At 45.3% G+C, this 14753-nt stretch overlaps 2 protein-coding genes across 5 annotated transcripts; both read left to right on the plus strand.

The window, feature by feature from the left end:
- The first annotated feature begins 5390 nt into the window (after nucleotides 1–5390).
- cox17 (cytochrome c oxidase copper chaperone COX17) lies at nucleotides 5391–7312 on the plus strand. Of its 3 annotated transcripts, none has more exons than XM_079733409.1 (4): nucleotides 5391–5484; nucleotides 6025–6144; nucleotides 6573–6673; nucleotides 7170–7312. In XM_079733409.1, exons 2-3 carry the CDS (start codon nucleotides 6032–6034, stop codon nucleotides 6655–6657), a joined length of 198 nt encoding a protein of 65 aa, XP_079589535.1. In that variant the 5' UTR covers nucleotides 5391–5484; nucleotides 6025–6031; the 3' UTR covers nucleotides 6658–6673; nucleotides 7170–7312. The 3 variants fall into 3 exon arrangements, with proteins under 3 accessions (XP_079589535.1, XP_079589536.1, XP_079589537.1); XM_079733410.1 differs by having other exon boundaries at nucleotides 5423–5493; XM_079733411.1 differs by having other exon boundaries at nucleotides 5429–5466.
- Nucleotides 7313–8519: 1207 nt separating this feature from the next.
- On the plus strand, nucleotides 8520–14713 carry popdc2 (popeye domain cAMP effector 2). 2 transcript variants are annotated; one of them, XR_013811731.1, is made up of 4 exons: nucleotides 8520–9276; nucleotides 10703–10811; nucleotides 10938–11539; nucleotides 13413–14713. XR_013811731.1 is itself a non-coding variant. In XM_079733371.1 (4 exons), the coding sequence occupies exons 1-4, from the start codon at nucleotides 8780–8782 to the stop codon at nucleotides 13502–13504; spliced, it is 1155 nt and encodes a 384-aa protein (XP_079589497.1). In that variant the 5' UTR covers nucleotides 8520–8779; the 3' UTR covers nucleotides 13505–14713. The 2 variants fall into 2 exon arrangements, 1 of the variants encoding a protein (XP_079589497.1); XM_079733371.1 differs by having other exon boundaries at nucleotides 10938–11394.
- The last annotated feature ends 40 nt before the right edge of the window (nucleotides 14714–14753 follow it).

The following is a 14753-nucleotide window of genomic DNA, read 5'->3' on the forward strand; positions in this document are numbered from 1 at the left end:
CCCGAAGGACATGTTAGCCATGTTACAAGGACAGCTGTAACAAGCACAGCTGTTACAAGAGCAGCTGTCAATGTGCGTGCCCAAGTTTGTGAGTGTGAGACAGTGTGTGTGCGTGTGTGTATGTGTGCATGTGCGTGTTGTGTTGATCCATGATCTGGAATGAATCCTGTTAATCTCCATGGACAGACACAAACACACACATATTGTCTGGGATGTTGTTGCATGTTGTTGTGGCTTATGGGTAAACAAAGACGTCCATGCCGCAGGAAGTTGCAGACATTTAATTTGTTATGAATGTGACAAATGTGTCATTATATAAGTAACATGTGTCATACATGTACTATATATGTATGTGTCATTATGCATGCATATTATCTATGTATTTATATAGTAAATATCTGGATAGTATATATGTATATGTGTCCTAATGTATGTTCATTATACATGTATGTGTGAACCATGTAACGATACACATGCTCTGCCTCATTCATCTTCTTCAGTGGTCTTCTGATGCTCAGCCACTTGAAAACTGGCAGTCAGCATATCGCTTAAAACCACCACTGACCTACACAGATCCCAACTAGAATCACGTCTTTCTACTGGGGTCATCAAGCCCCCCTGAACAGCAAGGCGCCTACTCCTTGAGTTGCTGTCGCACGAGGCCGGCCCCCTCAAGCTTTTGATGACCTGGTGCAGGCTATCAGCTGGTCAGGGGGACAGTGCTCGCTACGTGAACGCCCGCAGGCCCTGCTCTAGCAGGTATACCTCTGGTAAAGGGAGAGAGAGATAGAGAGAGAGGGAGAGAGAGGGAGGGAGGGAGGGTACAGTTTGACAGTCAGTGTGTCACCAGGGGGCGCTTTGTCAAAAGAGAGCACAGTGTGTAATCCCTTGCAGGGCACTCTCCCCTGAGTGATGAAACCAGGGTGTAAACATCAGGAGAAGGGAGAGGAGGAGGGGAGGAGAGAGCGAGGGAAGCAGGGACCCCAGTGTGCAGGTTGTGGTTCCGATGCGGGCCAACCATTCATCACAGGAGGACAGATAGAAGAGAACAAATTCCCAGGCTCATTAATTCAGCAGGCAGCTGGCTCGCCACAAAGAAATAGCTCAGCATTTCGTAGTGCGTACTGCCTCAGCACAGCTCACCTGCGCACTTTCACACACACACCCACACGCACACACACACGCACGCACACGCACGCACACACACGCACAACACTCGCACAACACTCGCTGTGTGTAAGACTAACTTGGCATGCGACGCAATTGTATGGTTGTGAGAGAGAAGCCCAATTGGGTCATGGAGCGGAAGCCAAGTGGCTACACAGCATCCTCTATGTGCAGATATAAGACATGGGTACCAGGGTCTAAAGAGGTGTAGCATCGTAGTATCCTGTAGCAGGAGGGATTTATTTTGGAGTGGTGCTATGAGAAAAGATAAGGACTGGTTCTGAGTGTCAGAAGCAACTGCTGGATAGTGAGGATTTAGTTAGTGTGTTGCTAACCGCACTGTCACCCACCCACCTCCAAAGAAGTCTCCATCACAAAGCTCCCACTGGAAGAAGTCCGTCCCCACGCTGACGTGGCCGTGGCTGGCGAAGAAAGTACAGTCTTCTGGTGCGTCCTGCTTGAAGGACCACGTCCCCCTCCTGGAACACTCTGTACGTCAGTTTGAAGAGCGCATGGTTGATGAAGTTGTCGCTTTGGTCCTTGAACGTTGGCACCTTTTTCAGCAGCGTCCCATACATCACCGCCAGGATCTCCTGGAGAGGGAACGAAAGGCAGGACGGGCAACGTCTGATGCGTCATGCTCGTCCCGGCCTATGAGGCCACTGGCCTGATTTAAGGCGTACCTCTTTCAGAGACTTGGACACCGTGTTCTTCTTGTCAAACCACCTGCCTCTGTAGCGCTTCTTGTAGTATCATGAGATGCGGAAATTCAGCTGTTCGGGGAGCCTCCCGGGGAGCATGTAGTTCTCCGTCAGGTCGACCTGTAGCAGGGAACACAGACCAGCATCTGGCCACAGCGGAGCTCCACCACCAGGTAGCTACACCCAACCGCCTGGTCTTATTGATGTTCCAGCCTCTACCCCACCCAAACACAGCCACTAATACATACATACCCTCTACCTGGCCCAAATACATACCTTCTACCATACCCAATACTGCCACCACCCCTCCCAAATACTGTCAGCCTATACATACCCTCTACCCCTCTACCAAATACTACCACTATCACTACCACCTACATACCTTTTACCTTACCCAAATACTGCCACCACCCCTCCCAAATACTGTCAGCCTATACATACCCTCTACCCCTCTACCAAATACTACCACTACCACTACCACCTACATACCTTTTACCTTACCCAAATACTGCCACCACCCCTCCCAAATACTGTCAGCCTATACATACCCTCTACCAAATACTACCACTACCACTACCACCTACATACCTTTTACCTTACCCAAATACTGCCACCACCCCTCCCAAATACTGCCAGCCTATACATACCCTCTACCCCTCTACCAAATACTACCACTACCACTACCACCTACATACCTTTTACCTTACCCAAATACTGCCACCACCCCTCCCAAATACTGCCAGCCTATACATACCCTCTACCCCTCTACCAAATACTACCACTACCACTACCACCTACATACCTTTTACCTTACCCAAATACTGCCACCACCCCTCCCAAATACTATCAGCCTATACATACCCTCTACCAAATACTACCACTACCACCTACATACCTTTTACCTTACCCAAATACTGCCACTACCACATACATAGTCTCTACCCCACCCAAACACTGCCACTACCACAAAGATACCAACATTGCTGTCGTAGATGCTGCCCGGTGTGCCCCGTATCGGACACCATGTGTACGTTCCCTAGGTGAACCCAGCGTTTCCGGACACCACGCTGACGATCGTCCCAAATCTCTACGCCGCCTGGTAGACGGCAGGGGGCACACAGGGCTTGATTGCTTGGAAACTTTCCTGAGTGTCAAGGCCCTGTGTTTTGTTGAGATTGGTATCATCACATCCTCCTGTCCTATAGCAGCGGAGGAGGACCTGCTGGTGGGTGGGTCTCCGGAGCCGTACGAGACACAGGACAATGGTGAGACGGAGCGGTACAGAGAAAACGAGTACTCCTCTGCCAAAATAGAATTATATGTCGGAAACACATACACACAACGATTCTTTGATGCATCGCAATTCTCTCCACGATTCCGTCTCGATGCAGATAAATAAATAATCGGATAAATAGTAATAAAAAATATATATTTGTTCGCCTGCTGCAACATTCTGTTCACCAGACGGATAATTTTAGTATTTTTAAAATTATTGAATATATCTTCAGTGTGTATTGGCCAAGCTGATTTGTCTTGACACGATTTAACTCCTTCTAATTGACTAAGAACAGCTTATTCTTTAATTACATAGAAAAAAAAGATTAGAAAGAAAAGAAAACTGAATCTGTTTTATTTTTTACATATTTATTTTTTACATTCCGTTTTATGTTGTAATGCTAGCTACATGGATTATTGCATTGTTCATATGAGTCATATTTGTGACAAAAGCATTTTCTCTAATAAAATATTAGATAAGGTCATTCATCTGTTGATGTCTTTAAGGATCATCACAAAAGTAGGAAGTATTAAGCAATCTCTGAGTAGCAAACTCAGATATGCATATATATATTTTGGAAAATCATGCATGGAAATGTACATAAAGATTTTTTTGCATCGAGATGCACTGATAATCGCTTTAGAATCGACTGCCAAGAGATTCCCCCCCTAATAAATGCACACACATGCACACGCACACACACGTCATCCATTCATCTTTTCCACAGCCGCGATTTTCATTGAAGAATGCAGAATATTGGCGTCATAAGTGACGCAAATTTGTCGGGCAGATTTTTCTCTCAGTATTTCTCGCATTTTCATGTTGTATATTCGTTATGTGCCAGATTTAAATGGACTTAAAGTTGCCAACCTTTGCGGGTCAAGGGGCTGCTTCCCCTTGGCCCGCAAAGGTTCTGGGTCATTTGGTGGAAACATGGCTTGAATCACTAAAGTAACCACAAACGTTTTCTTAATATGCAATCGGAAATGTGAGGGAAAATTCTGTTTGATTGCTCTACTATCCCCAATTCCATCTAAATAATTAACTTACAAGCGTGAACCAACCAGAAAAAACAAACCCACCTCGCTCTCTCCCCTCAGTTGGCCCATTCTGAAGTTCAGCACAATGTCAACAAGGAACACGACATCGCAGAAGATACTGAAGCCCAGCTGGCTGGAGTTTTCCTCTTCCTCCTCATGGAACACCATCTCAACGGGAATGGAGATGAGGTTTCCAAACGTGATGGCCACCATGAACAGCACATAATAAAATCTGTAAGGAACAAATTTTAATATTCTTACTTGAATATATGCTAATTTATACTTAATAACACCTTACGATAAGAACCCCAGGCCAAGGTCATTGGCCACCTGAGTGATGAAGTGATTCATATATTAAACACATCAGTCAATCAGATAGGCTAATTAAACTAGTTAATTGGCAAACCATTCATGAATGAAGACATATTTTCACTAAATTGTGGGGTGTTTGTGAAACTGACCTTGAAACGAAAAGAAGGGTGGCACTATAGATTTTGGGTAGCTTGGTTGAGAGAGCATTCATTACGCGCAGTCATACCTCAGGGCACTTAGAGGAATCACCGAACCGCTGTGCAACGGTGACCTGGTCCTCGATATTACCGGGTCGAGGTCAGTGGTCCAAGGGGCTCCAGCGCCTTAACGGCCGGTTGGAAAAAGTTGATGGGATGTCTTGAACCACGTTTTCCATCGTTTTCCTCTTTATATAATGAGTTTGCTGTATAACCTGTTGATATGACATCGTATATATATTTATATTAAATAAATATTTTGATTGATATTTTGATTATTTGGATCGCCAATTTTCCAACTAAACTCAATGATACAGCAAGGGATCAGATATGAGAAAACTGCTTCACGTGCCGTTTTAGAATCAACATGTCCCGGAAATGTAGCTTTAAAAATAAACGAATAATGCTGAAGTGATACTTATACAAACCCCTATCTTAATTGTCATTGTAACAATGTTGCCATCGTTGTGAAAAAAATACTAAATAGCCACACACCTCTGCAAAGATTATAAGATTTGCCTTAAAATCATAAATAAATAAATTCAATGATCCATAAAGAAACGCCGGTTGCTAAATTAAATTGATGATTTTAACTAATCCCTTTAGTACCTGTTTTGTTTAGTGCATACAATTTATGCGGTCCAAAGGACTACAAATCCCAGAAGTCCCGGTCTGTATTGGTTAGACATGCGCGTATATAAGGAAGGGCAATATTACATCACATTACCACCTACAGCGTCTGCGCCAAGCTTGAACTTGAACAACAGTCACCGGTAATCCTCCTCTACTATGTGAGTAATGTGCGTTATTTTTTGCGGTTGTGTCTGTGCAGATTTTGTTGTTTGTACCAATCTGGTTATATCATGTATAGCATGTTCAGCACACGTTTTTGCTGATGCTAATTCTGATGGTGCGTTCATGACATGTGGATTTTGGAAGATGGCGTCGGAAAGTGCTCTTGATATCTAATAGAAAGCATTGTATCTGGCTGTCGTGTATGTTTATAATGTGTACCCTTGTTTGTGTTGGACATTCATTATTGACCTACTAACTCTGTGTGGAGAAAAACGCTTTATGTGCAACACTGATTACCTAATCGAATGCATTGGACCGTTTCATAACTTTTTTTTTGAGCAAATTCCTTGTTCAAATTAAAGGTTGACTATTTGCGTGAACGGTATTTACAGGTCTGAAGCGTTGTTGTGGTCTGTCGTAGTTGGGACGTCAAATGTCTGTAAAAGTAATTTTCTTTAGAGTTATAATCATCCGGCTATGTTTGGTATGTTTAATTACATCTAAACCCCATCTCTATATATTGGATCTCTTTGCAGCCAGATAATGTCGTCCATTGCCGCCGCCAGTGTTGAGACCCCTGCTGCTGAGGTCACTGAGAAGAAGCCTCTGAAGGCTTGCTGTGCCTGCCCAGAGACCAAGAAAGTCAGGGATGCCTGGTAAGAGTCACCATACCCCATCTCCTAAAGCTCTTAGTGGCAACAAAGCATTCCTTTCGGAATAGTTTTGTGGGAATGAATAACATTTTATCTAATTATCCATAAATGTATATTTTCAGACTGCAATTAAAGACTAATTGAACTGATTTGAATAATTGCACAAAATAAGGAGCCAACTTGAACCATAGTGTAGTCTGCTTTCCAACCACACTAATAAGGAAACTATGTTTGACTAAAGCAAGTTAACATTTGTGAATAGCTTGCATTAATTCTCATGATTGCTCTACTAACTTCTAACCCAGCTCTGATGTTGCCGCAAATGCTAAAAATGGCAATGGTACTGCAATGTGCATAATGAACCTTGCTCTTTGTCGGAAACAAGGACTATGTGAATATTTCATGTGTGTTTTGTTTCTCTCTCTCTCCAGTATCATCGAAAGGGGAGAAGAGCAGTGCTCGTCCCTCATCGAGGCACATAAAGTATGCATGAGGTCTCTGGGTTTCAAGATTTAACTACTTTGTGTATATGGTGAGTAAAAAGTCAGAAGTTTCCTACCCCACTAAAACTGTAACCCTATGTCACCTGCAGTGACTTTATTAGCCAATATGTTAGTGGGTTATTTTCCCATTTGGTAGATTTCCTTTTACCTTTTGTATTTGTGCAACTCTGAAGCACTCAAGTGGTTAGAGCTCCAAGGTCAACTGTCTCCCTCTTCTGGTACTGAGCTAGGACGGGTCTGTCAATCCTAGACCCCTATGTTAAACCTTGTGACTAGGTTCATGGGCTCAAGGTGATCTGTTGGCTTTCCAGCCACTGGGCTGTCCCATGGTATTCACTATATACATCCTTTAAGTGCTCCCACATTTAGGCAGAAACCCAACCTGTTGTTCTCGTTTCAAATCAACGTTTTCCATTGCCCTTTAAGTCATCAGGACTTTAGTGTTGAGCTATGGCATATGGTTGACCCGTCACGTTGCTCGTTTGACATTTGGTGTGAAGCATATGTTGTGTCCTTCTCTCTCAGATTGCTGGTGTGACTGGAGGATCTGGATGTTATTTATCATGGAAAGGGAAACTTGTGAAACACTGAGGCTTTTGGGTGTGAGGTGGGATGTTTTTGTCAAACATTTTTTAAAGTATGACTGCACTGATTGGTATTTAATAAAACTATAAAAAAAAATACAACTCTACTGGTCTTTTTGAGAGGGATTCTTGTGTCCTATGAACTAGGAGCAGAAAATGTAAAAAGCACAACTATAAACTTTAAAAACAATTGTACCAGACCCCCTTCGTAGTGCTTTGGCATACACATCACGTCCAGCACAAACCCCAGAACCGCTCTTCATCAAAGGCTTTTCTTTGGAGTGACTGATTTTTCATAAATGAATCCATAATGTCCGCTGGCTTGCCACTAAAGGTCACTACTTTCTCCCTGTGACGAGGGTTGCTTACCACAGTTGTGGTCCCTGGTATGCACTTGCTCTTAAAATAACACCCTCGGCTAGAGGCAACACTTTATCTGCATTCCTCACTCACTGCTCTGGTGCCCAAGAGCCTGGCGTTCGGTGGGCTGATCTCACCACCTAAACAAAACTACTCAGGACTTTAAATTACACATTAGCCCAATTGTCGCTTGATTTCCCTATCCGCTTGACCTTTTCCATGTACTGGAAACTGAATGGGTTCTCTGCTCCACTTGCTGGTTGGAAGCATTGCGGTCTAGACATCAGCAAATTAAAAGCCAACCTCTGCCAGATTTGGTTTTAATCTCTAAATCGAGGTAGTAAAATTGTGACCATTTGGGTCGGACTAATCTGATAAAATGTACTGCAATATCTAAACCATCCAATTAAATTTAACCCCAGCAACATTCCCACATCTAAATGTCATGGCTGTAGAAATGTCTCTCAATAAAGGGGTCTTCCAGTTGGATAGCTGGGGGTTCCCAGGGCTAGGGGACTGGCTCTGGTTTATTCTGAAATCTGACCTGGTATTTCAGTGTCTAAATTTATACATGCAAGTCTCTTAATGGCCGCTGGCTGTTAGTTAACAGTGTCGCGTGTTTAGAAACAAGAGTGTAGTGTTTTCCTGTGCCTTTCCACACACTCCCAGCTTGTTGTTCCATCACTCCGTGTTTTATCATCCCTGCTCTGCTCCCAGTGACGTGCTGCTATGTTAAGTAGCAGGCCTGCGTTCTGTCTCTGCCTCTTCTTGGGTTTCAATTCCAAACATGGTTATCCCGCTGGGGTTCTGTTACCACGCCTCGTCCGTCCCAATCTCCCCCCCCCCCCCACCATTCTCCCTGCCTCTGGGGGATAGCCCTCCAGAACAGCCTAGACGGGTGAGGGGCAGGAGTGGAAAGAACTCTTGACAGGACACGCAGAGGCTGCATGTCCGGGAAGGGAGAGCATAAGGAGAGAACATTCCACATGCATTTCTGGTCAGATAGTTTTTTGAGGCGATCAACAGGTTTCAACTCTACATCCAGGGAACAAATAATTATTTTTTTATTCGTTTTAGGCCAGACCTTTTTTTTATTTACGATTCTGTCCCAAGTTTGAACTTTTTGACCGTGATTCCTTCCACCCAAATTGGATTCCCCAGTTTGGATCACCAACCCGGTGCGTCGCCACCATGAGTTCAGACAACTCCTCACTGGCTGGGGGTCTCGTGTACGGGCACCAGCCCTGCGACGGCTGGACCAATAACACGGAGGGTGCCATCTTTCAGCTAGGCAACACCATCCTGTTGCTGGGCTATATGGGAGGCAGCGGGCCCCACGGCTGCCTCTTCATCTTTGGCTTCATGGTGCCCTCCTTCCTGTGCATGCAGCTTTGGGGCTGGCTGACCGTGTGTGGTGTGGATGTGTTCACCTGGAACCTGCTGCTCATGCTGGCCTGCCTGGCTCAAATCTGCCACCTCATCTACCGGCTGCGGAAGCAGGGTCTAGCCAGTGAGGAGCTCGGCAGCCTGTACCAGGCCGTGTATCTGCCCCTGGGCGTGCCTGTGCAGGTCTTCCAGGAGGTGTCTGGGGCCTTCGACAACAGGGTGCTGGAGCTGAGAGCTGGGGACACGTATTCCCTGGAAGGAAAGACGCCCATTGATCAGCTCTCCCTTCTGCTTTCTGGGAGGTAAGGGAGTTTACGGTTGTTGTTTTTTTTGTTTATATTATTAGTAGTAGTCATATTTCACATTCAGTGTTTCCTGTTCAGGCTATACATAAAGAAAGTAATTCACATCCCTGATATCGTCTCTTGCAGTATAACTACTTGCAGAGTACTACTGTATGCACACGAAAAAGTATTTTGGTGCATCTGAATTATATTTTGGTGCATTATGTTGATACTATGTTGTATATCAACGGTTTCATAGCTTCTATATTTATAGCCACTCTCTAAGGAGAGGAAATCGGTTCCCCATTCCACACTGCACTTCTGAAATCTGCCCACAGTCACCGCAGGCCTTTGAGACTGTAGTTATGATACTTTTAAAGGCCTATCAGACTTGGTGCAAGACCAAGAAACTCTTACAACGGCATAGCGTTGAGGCATTGCTGTTCATATAAAGCACTACATGGGTTTGCATGTTAATATATACACCAAAACAACTGATATGGATGTGAAGGAGTAGAAGCACTCTCCACAACCTCTGTTTGAAGCATGCATGAAATGATAAGGGCTTCTGTCTTACCGCTACTTGAATGTTAAGTGTGTTAAACTATTTTCTCACACTAAGTCTGTATTGGATATGCAGATGGTAAACAGTAGATTCAGCAGCAACAGCTGAGAGATAGCGTCCTGTATTTAGTTTTGACCTTGAAGGTGACGGCTTGCAGTTGCCTGGCGTGAACCAGGAAGTGGGAGAGAACTGCAAGGCTGAGAACAACGCCTTAGGCTGGTCGGGTTTAGAAAGTTTCATAACCACAGAAGTGTTTGCTCGGAAAGAATCCTGTCAGACAGGCACAGACTGATAAGACGAATAGGAAGAGGAATGATAAGGACTGATAACTTGAGAAGGACTGATAACTTGAGAATCATAATTTGTATTCAGTGACACTACATAAACACATACAGAGCAGAGTGCATAAAAATCCTCTAGTATCAGGCAAGGTACACAGACAGCATACAGAAGGGCTGATGAGAGAATGAGGACACCTCTGGAATATTGTTGATATAACGAGGAGAGGCCCTGGACAGAGCTAGTGAGCCTGTAGATCTGAAATACAACGATGACTGGAAACAGTTCATGGTAACGATTTCATATCAAATTTTAGGATCTCCTCTCCCACTTTATCGGTGTCATATCTTAGTCTATTAACTCCTCCCTTTTTCCTATAAAATGGATTTCCTCTCATCTCTTAGCCTCCTCTTTATGTATGCCCATCCTTCTCTTCTTTCAGGCTTCAATCCCACCCTCTGTCCCTCTTCCCTCCATCCACATATCCCTCCATCACCCTGACTCTCTCTGTCCATTTATCACTCCATCACCCTCACAATATTTTTTTTGTTATTCAAGTCTGAGTGAAAAAAAAAAAAATCTTCCACCCCCACCTCTCAGGATTTGTGTCTCTCTGGAGGGTCAGTTCCTCCACTATATCCACCGCCACCAGTTCCTAGACTCCCCAGAGTGGGAGTCCCTCCGACCCAACGAAGAGGGAAACTTCCAGGTTGGTTCACCTGAGATGATAGTCAGCGATTTCATGCTCTTGAGAAGAACCGCCATGTTCTTTCAAATACTGACTTCAGGGGTTAGAGAGTGACTGACAGATCCTGTGGACCTCGTTGACCCGCAGGTGACCCTGACGGCGGAGGAGGACTGCCGCTACGTGTCGTGGCGGCGCCGGCGTCTGTACACGCTGCTGTCGCGGGAGCGCTACGTGGCGCGCATCTTCTCCGTCATGCTGGGCCTGGACATCGCCGAGAAGCTCTACGCCCTCAACAACAAGCTGTTCGTCAAGAGCGGTGTGCGGCTGGACATCCGGCTGCCCAGCCTCTACCACGTGCTGCTGGCGCCCCCCGCCGGGGCCTCGCGCAGCAGCGACGGCAGCGGGAACGCCCCCCCGGGCGGGCGGGGCTCCGGCGACGACGACGGGCCCGACCAGCGGCAGGGCTCGCTGGGAGACGACCCCACCGCGGCCGACTACCAGAACTCCCAGAACTACCACAAGCAAGGCCCCAGGACCTCGTCCAAGGACGACCCCCAGGACGAAGCGCCCGAGCAGCGGGCCTCTGGCGTGGCACCCCACCCCGGTGAGGACTCCAGCAGTCTGGCCCTGGAGGACTTTGCTGACTTGGCGGGGTCCCTGATGGACTATGGAAATGAGAGGGATTATTTGAGGTAGAGGGGAGAGAAGGGGGGTGAAGCTAACACACTGCGGCTCCTCTCCAGCTCCATGTAAGTATGGACTAGGGCTCCGAGTGCATGTCTGGCCTGCCTGGCCTGCACTGCTCCTACTAACCCTGCATTGAGACTTCCGCAGGGGGGGGGGGGGGGGGGGGGTTATGCTTGATCATGCTTTTAACTGCTCTACAGGAGAAACGCATTATTTATGAAATATGTCTGCCACGTGCCACTGAGTTATATATAAATATACATAAATATAAAATATACGTTTATAAGTGTATCATCGTGTGTGTGTGCGTATGTGACTGCACCTGAGGGTCTGCTGTGTGTTGATGACGGTTATAGCGAGAGTGAATCCCTGAACCCCATAACCCCCCCCACCACCCGGCTAGTATCTGAGGGTGGTGGGGTGGGGGGTAGGAACAGCTGTTGTTGGGTCCATTGAGCGACCTTTACAGTTAAGCCAGAGTAGACATCAAAATAAATACTAGTAGACACGAGTAGAGCCTTCGCACCAGAGTAGAATTAATAATGGTTCATTGCATTTATAAAGCGCTTTACAAGACACCAAATCACCCAATACATTGTGTGTTTGTGTGCGTGGGGGTATGACACCTTTTCCACCACCAGTGTGCAGCACCTAAATGGGGGATGCAAGGCAGCCAGTATGCACCAGAGATTTCCACAAACACTGGCTGTTACAGTTGAGTGGTGAAGAATGATACAATCCGGGATGTTGGTACCAGGTTGTGGATAGTATTTCAGTGTCTAAATTTATATATGCAAGTCTCTTAAGTCCATAGTAACCACAGGGAGTCCGGGTAGAGACTAGACAACAGAGTAGAGAGTACAGTAGAGACTAGAGCTCGACCCATACTGGATTGTAGGGGCCAATAAAGATATTAGAGAGTAAAAATCTCAGATATCAATATATCACTCAGATATGCAAAATATAGATGTATCGGCCGTTATTTGATATATATACTGTGGTGTCTTCAGGGTGGAGCATCACCCTTGAATTTGCTGCCCACCCTCCAGAAATGCTTCGGGCCAGTGCAACATCCCATTCAAATCATAAGTTAATTGAAGGAACCAATTAACTGTGTGGGGAGAAACTGCTGAACTTCACACAGAAAATGATGGAAAGCATTTAGGGTTAGGGTTAGGGGATGATAGCGGATTAATAAAGAGGGAATTTCATCTATAAATCTACACTATTTCAAAATTGTTCATATCGGCGCATATCGATATCTTTGATAGGCCAATAAAGGCTGATCAAATCAGCCAACCAATATATCAGTCGGGCACCAGAGTAGAGATTAATAGACTGTCTAGTATTTAATCTGATGTCTACTCTTGTGTTACTCTAGAGTTTGTACTAGACAATAAAGTAGAGCCCATTTTAAAGGTCCCATGGCATGCCACCAGGTGTGATGTGATTAGCCGTTACAAGCCGTTTTGGAAATCTGCCCCTTATGACATCACAGGTGGGCGTGTAATCACGGCTAATCACACCACACCTGGTGGCATGCCATGGGACCTTTAAAATATTTTATCTCAAGAGACAATTCACAAATGTACTTGTACATGCTTTTGCTTGCACAGTACACAATTCTACTATGGACGTTTTTTATATTTTATAGAATAAAATGAAATGAACACCCAGCAAAGGAGCTGTCTGAGTGATTATTTTTGCAGTGTGCATGACTTGAGGCGAGGCTGTTATGAAACCGGATGAGGGGCTGATATAAGAGACATGGCGTTTGATGTGATTGCTGCCGCATCTGTCCCTGTGTTCCTCTCCAGGCTCTGTGCGGTCGCATTGTTAAAATCTCCTCAACCGTTCTAAATCCAGTCTTTCAAAAAAGGATTATGACCGGCAAAGCTCAGCGATATTAACGGTTAAATCTGTCCGCCTCCACAGGAAGGGATGACGCCGTGAACGACAGGCTCCGTCCTCCACGCTTCAGCCGGGGCCGTGCCCCTCTGGCCCCTACAGACACCCCCAAGCTGTGAGGTCGGCCGCTCCACCATAGAGGGTTTGGGTTCGGATGCCTCTAGCTGGATGCCTCTAGCTGACTCTTCCTCTGGTCCTCCACCCTGACTGGGATGTCATTGTCTCCCTGTTTGTTTGTGGTCTTCAGCTTCTTTTTGAAAGTACTGACGCGGATGATGTCATGAAAACATTTGATCACCCCGGAAACGGTTCAGGCTTTGATGTCACCTTGTGCCGTTCACATTTAACGTTGCAATGTATGGCTTTCTGTTTCTGATGGTTAAAGTAATCGCTTAGGTTATACCAACAATATCTTTATTTGTGATTTTTTTTTTGGACGGCAGATGAGAAGCAACGAAGGGTGTCGTTTTGTAGTAGCAATAGTAAAATTAGTACTGCATTCAGTAGCTCTTCACCTTTGTATGTTTTGAAAATACACTAAACATGGGGTCCATACCATTTGAGTGTACAGATCGTACCATCTACTGCCTTGTATATACACAGGGCTGATAGGAAGTGAAATTATCTGTGCTTGAAATTATCATACATTCGAAGACACCATAGAGAAATGCCTTTCTTGACAACAATAAAAGGAGCGGAACTCGCACACCATGTAGCCAATGCAACAATACGTTTTTATTGCATAAAAGTGTAAAGTGCTACCCAAAGTGGTGTGCAAAACGTTTTCAGTCCCATTCAGACCATCCTCAGTGCAAATATACAAAGGTAAAACACTTCCTTATGTAGACTATGCCTAGTTTGTGGCAGACATGTCAATCAAAAGGTCAGGTAGGTTGACGTGTTGACTAGACATTTTAAAAGGCACCTCTCACCTATTTTCACTTTTCTTGACAACATACATGGCCGAGCTCAAGCCTGAATTCAGGCACCACGCCTGAACTCTATCAGGCCTGTATACATGGGGTCTGTACAATCAAAACATACAGAACATACATCTACTGCCAGGTAGAAACTTTCTTCCGGATGGGAAGGAGAATAACCTCTGCCTGAGAGCCCCCTTTTCACAACATACTTTCTTTTTTTGTTTTAATTCCACTTTCTATGGATGGACCATCTGTAACCTCTTGTCTCCTGTATCTTCCATCAAAGCCTCAAGTTTTACCGTATGCCAACGACGATACACAATTGTATACTGTGAACTGTGTGATTTCTTCAGAGACCTGTGTACTGTTTAGAACATAGATTTACACGTGTTTCAACGGGGCCAAGATTCCTACCTATAAAGAACTTTGTGTGCAGTGAAGACAC

The sequence above is a fragment of the Pollachius pollachius genome (genome assembly GCF_949987615.1).
Source record: "Pollachius pollachius genome assembly, chromosome: 3".
Lineage (NCBI taxonomy): Eukaryota > Metazoa > Chordata > Actinopteri > Gadiformes > Gadidae > Pollachius > Pollachius pollachius.